We start from the raw sequence: 12,115 nt of genomic DNA, 5'->3' as shown, positions 1-12,115 counted from the left end.
AACCTGATCTCCTTCTATGACAAGGTGACCCGCTTAGTGGATGATGGAAGGGCTGTGGCTGGTGTGTACACCGGCGTTCGTAAAGCCTTTGACACTATTTCCCATAGCATTCTCCTGGAGAAACTGGCTGCTCAGTACGCTTGGACAGGCGTACTCTTCGCTGTGTAAAAAACCGTCTGGATGGCTGGGCTCAAAGAGTTGTGGTGAATGGAGTTCAATCCAGTTGGCGGCCGGTCACGAGCGGTGTTCCCCAGGGCTCAGTATTGGGGCCAGATCTGTTTAATATCTTTATCAATGATCTGGACAAGGGGACAAGATCTGGACAAGGGGACAAGGGGATCAGACTATATAAACAGAAAATTTTCAAAGTATTTTGTTTGGATCCAAGTTAACCACAGCATAGAAAGTGTCAGATGACTACACTTAATTACTTACACACTTAATGAATCACTGAGCAAAGAAACCTTTTTAATATATATAGAAATATTTCATTCATATATATTTTTATATATAAATATAAATCAACATATCAAATTTACAAAAAGTATCACACTTCCATACTAATAGGCAAGAATATTCTGTCCTCTACAGAAATCTTAATTTTTGACATCTAAAGACTAATCCAAACAGTTTTTTATGTACAAATATGTGCATTTAGATGCACAACTCCCAATAAATTTAAGATACATTTTTAACACAGAGCTTTTACTACAGTTCTTACATTCTGAATTAAAAAAGCGAAGGAGTCTGAAAGTGAGGTAAACCTATTGATTTTAAATTTATTTGAATTCAAGGTGAAGAAACTGAAAACAAAATATAATTTAGTCATAATATTGTAGTCTTTAGATTTATCTTTAACTATTGAGTATTTTTTTTTCATAAAAGACAGCTAAGTAAAACTAATCAATGCTATCTGTATATAGTTTAATTATAGTTTACTGAAAAGAGTTTCTGAATTTTGTGGCTATGGAGGAAAAAAACAATTATGAAAGGACAGAATAACAGCCATGCCCTGCAGAGTTAGAAATACAGAAGATGTGAAAAAAGCTTTTCGTAACAATATGACTGTCATAATTTCTGTAATAAATTATAATTTTGAATGCTTGAAAAGAGAAATTCCTCCAAAAACCTGTGCTGAAATTGTGAAGTTATAATATATAAAGTTATACTATATTGACGCCTATTAGTGTGATTGTTCTTCAAAACAACAATAAAGCAAAAATGAAGGCTGTCATACAAACAGAAAATGGAACTCGTTTCGAATATGACTTCAATATATTTATTTTATAACTTCATTTATTATTCTTTAGTAAGTCCTCACATCACACAAACTATTATATCAGTAGACCAGGTTGTATGCACTCGCACATGGTGACAGAAAAGATGTTACAAGTCTGAACTGTGAGATGTACAAATCATACAAGATGCAAGGCAACAGATGGAGTCTTAAGAACAAAGCTTGAGACATTAGCAGAAGTCTCAATAACAGTATCACCGTGGTTAAATGATGGTAGTAGGCAGAATTAAAATATCTATAGTTCCCAAAATAACTTAACTCAGGCTTAAAATTCAAATCTCTTTATAACAGTAACAGAGAAAAACAACTAGAAAACTACCCATTCTTTAAAAAAAACCCAAAAACCCCCAAAAAACACCTTGTAACTGAAACAAGATGTCAGAATGTCTTGGTTTACTACAAATCCACTACACTAATAATACTGGAATATCTGATACCCTGCAGACTTAAGACTTAGGAACAAACTAGGGAAACATCAGCATTACTCTGAAAGAAAAAAGGAGCACCACACACAACAGCCACCTCAATTTAGACAGTTCTCTCTCCTACCCTGGAAAATCCTACCCGGATTTCAATCCATGAACATGGTTGGAGCAATGTTGATTCTTGAGCAGTTCTGAGGATGCTGCTGACTATGAAGGCTTCTGTTTCAAGGTTCCTGACTTGAGAAGCCATAGTGTGGACACCGACGCACCATCACATGTATAGACTGCTGCTAGTAACCATTTTATTTATGTATTTAAATGGCATACACGCATATATGGAGCTTTCTTCCCTACCCTCTCAAGGAGGAAGTACAATCAACCCCCACAAGAGATGTCTAGTATTTGAGAACATACTTAATTTGTGAAGAGAAGGTGGGACAGAAGGAAAAATAGTTTGTGCATGTGTGGTTTAGTTTTAAATTATGAGACAGTCTCTAATTGCTTTTCTCCCAGTCACTCTAATGTGTTTTGAGCAAGTGTAGAAATGAAGTTTGTTTCAATCAACTCTAAATGAACAACAAATATTAGCAGTTTGCACCTCTAGGCCTTCCGGAAGAGACTCTCAAAGCAATTAATGAAGCCTAATCTATATATTTGGGTTCTTCCCCATGCCACTGCCCGCCCCAAGTTGTGAATGGGGCCATACAGGGTACTATGGAACAAAGTTGTACGTGGCCTACCACTACAGGACAAGAAGTCTATGCCAAACTGTAGGAAAGATTTCACATTACACCCTTCTTGTTTTCTACTTTAAAATGAAGACAATTGTTTCTGTCAGACTGCCATGAAATTAAAGCACCTGGTAGAACTGGCAGCACAGAAAGCACATTTGCCAGCTAAACTAGGTAAGCATATCAAGAAGGATGATTTCAAACTGTGTATCCTAACCTGCAGTCTTTACCAAGTGAGCACTTCAAGGCTGTTAATCAAAAGGAGTTGACTGAAGGGAGCTAGTTTAAAGAGCATTTGCTCTCGCAAGGCCATTTTTTAGGTCATGGTCTAAAAAGTCACACTGTCACCAGTGCACAGGAGTAATAAGCATAAGGAAGTGTACAGGACAAAAGTGTAAAAATTCAAAGTGATTTGCTTGCAACATATCTAGGAAAACAGCCCCCCCCTTAGGTTTATGCTAAATATTCTTGTCCCTGATACAATTTCTTTTTATCTAGAATAGGTAGCAATAAAACTATTTCAGATTCTCTTTTAAGTAACATTCCCGTTTATAAGTGATGTTGTATCATTTTTATTTCAAATCTTTAATCTTTAAACCTTAAAGTAAATTGTACACACATTTCCCACCCTGATATTGGTGCTACTGATACAGGTTTTGCACCATTCCTTTACTTGTTTGACAACATATTTTCAAATCCTTATGTTACAAAATCCTTTAGTTTAAAAAAAAAAATTCTAAGTTTCTCTCTCCAAAAATGCTCAAAAGAATACATGATGCATAGCATTTTATTTTATTTTTAAGGCCAAAGAGAGAACAAGGTGTCATCATAGCAAACCATTAGAGAAAAAAAAACTGGTTTAGTGCATCCAAAAAAACCCCTAAGCATAGAGAAAGTAGATAAACTACTGTGTAAATGAACTCACAAGTGGGAAAAGGAAGCTTTACAGATAGAGTTTATGATATTAGTGAAACAGAGGTAAATGTCAACCCAAACGGTAACACCATCAGTCAATGCTCATGATTGCAAAAAATGTTCTAGTTACTGCAAATAATTTTCTAGCTTTTATTTTTATATATATATACACACACACACATATATATACACACACATATATATAAAAGTTGTTTTGCAGGGACAGAGCCTTGGTCTCCGGAGTCCTGATTAAGAGTTGTTTTACTATAGAAGAGTCATGAAAAATAGTGCTAGAAGTTCATGTAGGAACTAATCTCAATTTAAATTAATATATTTGAGTTTAAGCCAATTTAAAGTGAAGGAAGCAAGAACATGATTGTTACCAAGCTGAAAACCAAGACCCTACAGTGGCATAAAACAGTAAATATTTGTGCTATGAAGGATCCCAAGGACCTAAAATGCTATTTAAGGCCCCTTGGGCTGGATCTTATGTAGCTGCAAGAAAGCAGCTACCTTGCTTTTCTAAATCTAGATAGACAAACAGATGTATCTTGCAAGATAAGGAGGGAACATGGAAACAAGTTCACTGAAGAACTGGCACAGCTCCTTCCCATGTCCCACAGAAGGTTTCCCTAAGTGCAAGGCACAGGCAATGAGCAAGAGAAAAGAAAAATAATATTTAAGGGGAAGGAACAAGTACAATTGTCTACAGTTTTTCTTCAGAGACGGGATGGAAAATGAAGCAAAAGGAGAATGAAGGGATCATAGAATCATTGAGGTTGGAAAACACCTCTAAGATCATCGAGTCCAACCGTCAACCCAACACCACCATGCCCACTAAACCATGTCCCTAAGTGCCTCATCTACACGTCTTTTAAATACCTCCAGGGATGGGGACTCAACCACTTCCCTGGGCAGCCTGTTCCAATGTTTCACCACTCTTTCAGGAAAGACATTTTTCCTCACGTCCAATCTAAACCTCCCCTGGTGCAACTTGAGGCCATTTCCTCCTGTCCTATCACTTGTTACTTGGGAGAAGAGACGGACACTCACCTTGCTACAACCTCCTTTCAGGTAGTTGTAGAGAGCGATGAGGTCTCCCCTCAGCCTCCTCTTCTCCAGGCTAAACAACCCCAGTTCCCTCAGCCGCTCCTCAGAAGGCTTGTTCTCCAGACCCCTCACCAGCCTCGTTGCCCTTCTCTGGACACGCTCCAGCACCTCAACGTCCTTCTTGTAGTGAGGGGCCCAAAACTGAACACAGTATTCGAGGTGCGGCCTCACCAGGGCCGAGTACAGGGGCACGATCACTTCCCTACTCCTGCTGGCCACACTATTTCTGATACAGGCCAGGATGCCATTGGCCTTCTTGGCCACCTGGGCACACTGCCGGCTCATGTTCAGCCGGCTGTCGACCAACACCCCCCAGGTCCTTTTCTGCCAGGCAGCTTTCCAGCCACTCTTCCCCAAGCCTGTAGCGCTGCATGGGGCTGTTGTGGCTGAAGTGCAGGACCCCGCACTTGGCCTTGTTGAACCTCATACAGTTGGCCTGGGCCCATCGATCCAGCCTGTCCAGGTCCCTCTGCAGAGCCTTCCTACCCTCGAGCAGATCAACACTCCCGCCCAGCTTGGTGTTGTCTGCAAACTTACTGAGGGTGCACTCAATCCACTCATCCAGATCATTGATAAAGATATTGAACAAGACCAGCCCCAATGGATGCACTGTATGCATTGTATGGATGTAGAGACAGAACAGTTTTGTAGTTGTAAGTTCAACTATTATTTTCAGGAAATATGTGAGAATTTTTACGTTGAATTTAAACATTGTCCAGTGGGTAACAACAGTGGCTGCTTTATTCTCAAGGTGAGATCAGAAGATTCCTGTAGTATTCTAGAAGTCTTATAACAACTTCTATTAGTCCTTGTTTAGCAATTGAGGAAGTAGACTCAAATCTTGAGCCTTTTTGTTATTTTTGTAGGGGGTTAAATTCACAATAAAGAATTTTAGTCAGATACAGGGTTTTATTTTGGATTTGTTTTCAAATCTTCGTATTAGAGAGGGCAAAGATCTACGTCTCCAAATGTTTTTCCACATACTTTTCTGGTTTTAATTAAGTTAATATTGGATGCATATTGTATTTCAGTATCACTACAATTACAAACAAAAATAGTTGAGTACGAATAAAGGGTTTTTTCCTGTTATTACCCATAATAAAATTACTTCCACTATTTAATATAGGCACACACTGTGAATGCTTGGGGCTTTCTCTTTAAGTGTCATTTAAGTTCAGACAGTCAAATATGTATTATCTATGTCAACATCTTCGTGGAAGCTTAGCTGTGGCGGAGGAAACCCTTGAAGAAGCGTCACCTGTGTCCCTACTAAAGCATTGTGCGGAAGAACTTACAATTTTTGTGATTTCCTAAAGCTGTATGACTTCTGACCAGTACTGGCCAGTCTCAGTATTAAAATCTCTGTCTAAAACAGGAGTTGGGTTGAACAAACTACAGCTACATTAGGATTGTTACTCCCTACCTGCTTTGAAAGCAGATCATTTAGACATAGCACAAGTTTCAAAACAATTGCTACTTTTTTATTATTACTATTAAAGAAACTGGCCATCCAGAGCATTCATTCACTACAGCAGGACGTTTATCATTGTCATGCTCATTTTCAGCCAAGCATATGGAGTTTTTCCCTTTCTAGGTTAAGTCTTCCATGCCAGATGGGCACATGAAGCCCCAGAGATTACTTGCAAAGCTGCACAGAAAACTAAAATACAGACTGGAGGAAAGAATGCTCCCAATGGTTTGTGTTACAAGGGAACCAATTTACTGAAATGACAAAGCTTTCCTGCTCACATTTAAGTTTGCATACATCATTGATTGCCTATACTGGGATATTAGCAATTGGGAAGGAAAATAAAAGTCTTCAGTGAAAATTAAACATCCAGAAACATGAAAAATAAGAACAACAGCTTCCAGGATTTTTGCAGTGGTTTCTTACAGATACCCCGTAAGAAGGACAGAGAACTGTCCAGCGTGAAAAGTGAGAAAGACAGGAGAAAGCATTCGGTGTTCAACAACTTCTCTCAACAAGAATCTGCTTGCACATATGGAGTACAAATGATACTCCGACACAGGTGTAAGTAAATATTATTCCAGATCCTCAAAGAGAAATTCCAGGATACATTTGAGAACACAGATTTCCACTCCTGATACAACATTTTTTTAGAAGCGGTTTGTTTTTTCTTAAGGTGAGTATTGAGAAAGTTGCTTTGCTGTCTTTGTTTTCAGAAAAAGAAGGTGTGAGACATTTATGGAAGGACCTAAGGAAGCAGAGGCACCTGGAGTGCATTCTCCAGGTGTTGTGAAAGGAGATTCCACTCTTCCCCTCACCCCACAGGAGGCTTCTCTTCCTCACCCTCAACATTTGCTCAAAACTGAAAGTTAAAGAACTAATTTATCACTGTATTTGCTTAACTAGATAGTATGCTGCAACATGCATTTTAAGTACACCAGACTGCAAGGATTCTGAATTTATATGTTTTCTCCTCCAACATTTATTACAATCTTTTCACCTTTTACATACAGCAAACTATAACGTAGTTACTGAAGCATTTGCGGTACTCAAGGATACACAATATTAATTGCTCAATCAACTTGCATTGACACACTGGATTTAACATGCCTCACTGAATTACTGATCTGTTTTCTAACCTTACCAAGTCAGTCTGGGGCAGAGACATCTGCAGTTTAGCTGACGTATTTTTTAAACACCTGCTTCCTTAACTATTGTAGTATCACTAATTTGAACGGAAGCGCACACATCATACCTTGCATGTTTTGATGCCTGACTACACACTACTTAGTAAATATTTCATTAGTTCTTCTTCACTCTTGGGAAAAATTTCTGCATTTTATTGGAAACAATAGTTTTACTAGTATACCATATAATGAATTGATTTGTTCTGTACTGAAGTTGCAAATTAAAGCAACTCTTTTTTAAAGAAAACCACAAACATGGTATTTTTTGAGTATTCTTGTAATACCAAGGAAGAGAACATGTATCAGTACAGACGTGCTTAAATCAATTGCCACCATTGCCTTATTAATGTTCTCCAGTTTTTTAATTAGAAAAATATATATTTTAAATATACTATCATGTTAGAAGGGCAATATACATCCAACAATACCCTTTAACTTGATAATACAAAACATTTAACAATAAAAGTTGAAGGGAATATTAAGCTAAAACTTCTATAATTTCCAAGTGTTTCATTGTCAGAAAACTCAGATGGTCATTTACAGCATGCTTTCAGCCTTTTCTTCCCCCCATGAGACTATCACAACTGCTATACAGAACTTGTCACACCACATTACAGAATTGTGATTTTTACTATAAAGTAAGGATTATTTTGCAAAGAAATTAAGGAACGTGAATATGGTAAAGAGCATCAAGCATAAATAGCTTCAGCATTTTGTATAAAGCTAAGAACAACATTCAACTTTTAAGATGACTACATGGAACTGTAATTTGCTGATGAAGTGAGATTAACTATTGGACATTCTTGTAGCAATAGTGCTTAGGAAGCAATGCAACAGTTGTATTTTACAGCTTATGAACAAAAAGAAAGCATTGCTAACTGTTACTATTTCCCTGCTTCGATAGCAGCATGTGCCTCCTATCTCAGAGCTGTCTTTAGTAAATTCACTGTTAATAACCTAAAAAGTTTAGGAGAGTACAATAATAGAGACGAAAGACAACCCAGCTGTGTAAGGCAAGGCTCACCACCTGACAAACTGGCAGAACAACAATTAAAATACTAGTCCGAGTTGTAAATCAGAGTAACCTGAACTAGAGCTTAACACATTTCTAAAAGTTATTTCTATTACAATTAGGAACCACATTGATTTTATTTTCCTGTCTTATAATACATCTTACAGACAGAAAAACAATGCATATTACCTTTTGTACTAAATCTTTATAAAAGCATTTATGCTCCAGACTTCAGCATTGTGATAAATACTGTGGATGTAAGATGATGTCAGATCGTTTTATTTCCCTGCCAAGCATTCTGTAGATGAGAAAATGAAAGACTTGTTCCTAAGATTACTTACCCATGAAGTTCAGATAGCTCTCTCCTCCAAGTGCATGAGTAATGAGACGAATCATTTTATGAAGCTGTATTCCACGATCAATAACTGGAGTAAGAGGCGAAAGCACACTCATGTTTGTATACATCTCTGCATCCATCAGTCGAAACGCCAATGTCTTATCACCAACAAGCGCCTATAACAGTTCAAAAAAAAGTGAAAAACACCCTTGGGTGTACTAGAAGTGTTTCTAACATTTTTTTTTTTTTTAAAGCAGGCACTCTATATCATAAGGGGAGGACTCGGAAGATTGGCGAGCAGTCAAGGACATCACGGTGGGCGCGATCTAGTCCCTGTTCACAAAGAAAACATCCTGCCACCGCCGATGATCATCAGGTCACAGTGACCATGGCTTCTAATTACTGCAACATTGTGTTATGTGTAATCACGTGGGCGTGATATATATATAATCTGCTGCCAAAAAGAGAAAGTATGTAAATTGAGGTAGGGACGTCCCTGAGCTGAGCCTCGACTGGATGCCAGACCCGACCATCTGTTCTCCCCTTGCAACCCTCCATGTGGTTACTGGGGCTCCCCGCACCAATGGGAGTGTGAGTATATGATCAATAAACTAATAGCTGTCTAACCCCTGTTGTGGTCCCACATTTCACCTGATGGGATCGAACTGCACAATTACTTCTGAGAACCTTCTTGCCTACAGATATCAAATGTGAAATGTTAGCGTCAACTCAATAAGCCACAAGTGACCTACCATTTTTGACTTTTTATAGAAAACACAGAAAATAAGAAAGCAAACATCTCAAGTAAAGTTCCTGGGAAGTACAAATAAAGGGCTATTAACAACATGCCTGATTTAGAGATGCAGAGTGAATATGAAACGTTCGTTTATATGCTATCAAGAATGTGATTGGTTTTCTGTGATTTCACACAAGAGAGAAAAACTAACTAGTAATTCTGTCTAAAAACAGTGACTGAATTACTACCTTGCTAGTGTTTACTGTTACTTGAGAAAGGCCACACAAATGCTATGTAACAAGGATTATTCTAATATATCAGCATGCAGGTAGCTGAAAATATTTTGGAGCATTTGTATGTAAATAGCTAATTTTTGTTCAATTAGCCCAATTCTCATTTTATACTCTAGCATGAAAACTCACTAGATTCCAGAGAGACAGATGAGTTGTAAACAGGTCTAGCTGAAAAGCACCATCATCCTTTAGTTTTCCAACTAACAATATAACAGCATAACAGCATATCTAGATGATTCCCTCAAGTAAAAAAAGAATCTTTAAAAAAAAAAATAAATCCTATGCAACAATGGCAAGACTGAAGACTGCAATGAGCAACTGCAAGGAACAGCTCTTCTCTGGACTCAGAATGTGGCATTTGTTAGTGTCATTTAACATCCCCTAATCTTTCCATTAGGAGAGGAGGTAAATGTTCCCTATTCACATTTTCTATGCCAGTCATGATTTTATAAGCTGTTATCCTTCCCCCTTCAATAATCTCTTTTCTACCCTGAAATCTTAGTCTATTTAGTCTTCTTCTTATGAAAACCAATCCACACCTCCTATTATTCTCACTAACTCTCTCTCAGCATTTTTTCCAGTTAAGCTGTATATCCTTTGAGATAACAGGACCAAATCTGCCTCCGACGTTCAAGATGCACACAAACCGTGAAAGACTACCATGGCATACTGATTTTGCTCTTCGCTTTCCATTCCATTCATAATTCCAAGTTCTGTATCTGCTTTTTTGACACCTATTAGCATTGAGTTGCTGTTTTCACACACTTCTTATAACCGTGAGGCTCTGTATTCTGACTGGTAATAGTCAGCTCGTAGCCCATTGTTACAGATCAGAAACTGGAATTGTTTCAGCCCCTTATGTGCTGAAAGTATCTCCGCATTGAATTTTATCTACACCCCCATTTTGTTTCTCTATCCTGCTTTTCACATATCATCCTGGTGTCCATCTGCAATCGTCATAGTTGCTCTTCTTTTTTTAAATTTAAAATAAATAGATCTTCTTCCCAAGTATGAGATTCTAGAACAAAAATACATAGTGATATGGAAAACAACTCAATTGATAAAATCCAGCATGAAATAAAAGAACAGCACCAGTAATGTTATATGTCATGCTTTAGGATGAAACAAATAATCACAGAATAATACGCATTTCCAAGTAATACCTGAAGTTCTTTACCACGACTGGGACTCTTCTCTTGTGCCTTAAGTAAACACTGTGTAACAGTGTGAGATAAGAATGTAAATAGGTACACAAAAGGAAGCTGATAAACTCAGAATTATCTTTTTAAAATAAAATATAGGTCTCGTTTTGGACAATTCTGTAGACTTTTGTTATAGAAGGTATAGGAAATAGAATGTCAACCTCTGTCATGTAGAAGAAAGAGGTTAAGGTAGGTTACTTAAACTTTTTATTAGAAAATGGATTATATTTTTTAAAGTTCCTAATTTTGAAATTCTCAACCAATGCGTTTTCTGATTCTTCAGAAACAACCATTACAAAGGATTGCGGGAGATGAGCGTTATCCAAACTTGTCATTACTTTTTCATTTTTCTGTGTACAGAACCATTACAATTGCTGTGTTTTGAATCAAAGTGTTAAAGAATATTTCATTTAGATCTCTAAAGAGGATTGGCATTTGCAGTCCTTTCAGAGAGGAAACATTTTCTTGAAGGGAATACAACAGTTGCAAACACTGATTCAGTGAACAAATTTGCTAAATTGTGATATTGTTTATGCTTATCATAAATAGTTCTCCAGCTTACTTTATGGAAACCAGATTTTCAAAAGTATGGATTATATGCCTTCCTACGTCAGGCAGGCAAAACAAGAAGCTAGGATTCATTTCTTAAAAAACAAAACAAAACTGAAAAACACCACCACCCACGCACTCCAAGCAGGACTCCTTTATTAAAAAGAAAGATCAAAAAAAACCCACCACCACAAGAAAACCCAAACAAAAAAAAAAGAGCAGTAGTCCAGATCTACCTATCTCTGAAACTGTTGCCTATCCTTCTCAACTCTTGCCCCAATTTTTAAAAAACAAAATCTACTAAAGCCTCTAAACCTCATCTTTTACTTGCTTATATATAAACAAATAGATACAATACCTGATCATGGCTTTCTGCATATGCAATGTACTTTTCTTCATACCGTCTGTTTGTTAATGTATGCACAATATTGCCCATATTCCAGTCTTCATCTTTCAGCTCCTTAATTATCTGCAGAAATAAAGAAAAGATCATTGAAAAATTATTTCTGTTTTAACTAAAAGCACATTACTACCGTTGTTCATTATCTTGGCACAGAAATTTCCAATGAATTGTGAACTGTGTTACTTTAACTTCTCCTATTCCCAACTTTGGAGCAATGAGCTTTCTTTAGATTTTTTTCAAATCTAAAGATTTGTTTCTTTTGAATTCCCCTACTTAAATATAATAACTAGAACATTTTGCTTCTCCTGTACTTCCACATATAAGCATGGAAAATTGGACTTGCCATCTATCATGTGAATCCTCTGATACAGTCGGCAATGCGATTGCCAGGAGCTGCAAGAGAGCACTGCACCAAAAACTGGGGGGGAAAAAAAAAAAAAAAAATATGTG

At 37.3% G+C, this 12,115-nt stretch overlaps 1 protein-coding gene across 1 annotated transcript in view; it reads right to left on the bottom strand.

Moving 5' to 3' along the window:
* GBE1 (1,4-alpha-glucan branching enzyme 1) overlaps window positions 1–12,115 on the bottom strand; it is a 148,692-nt gene that overhangs the window by 58,323 nt on the left and 78,254 nt on the right. Inside the window, exons 11-12 of the mRNA XM_009274494.1 lie at window positions 11,621–11,731; window positions 8,487–8,658 (exon numbers count right to left, since the gene is read on the bottom strand). Of these exons, the coding sequence (XP_009272769.1) occupies window positions 8,487–8,658; window positions 11,621–11,731 (283 nt within the window). The remainder of the gene's footprint in view (window positions 1–8,486; window positions 8,659–11,620; window positions 11,732–12,115) is intronic.

This window comes from Aptenodytes forsteri, unplaced genomic scaffold (assembly GCF_000699145.1).
Source record: "Aptenodytes forsteri isolate BGI_AS27 unplaced genomic scaffold, ASM69914v1 Scaffold207, whole genome shotgun sequence".
NCBI classification, from domain to species: Eukaryota; Metazoa; Chordata; class Aves; order Sphenisciformes; family Spheniscidae; genus Aptenodytes; species Aptenodytes forsteri.
The sequence above is the reverse complement of the archived record's forward strand: the minus strand, read 5'-3'. Positions and strand labels throughout refer to the sequence as shown.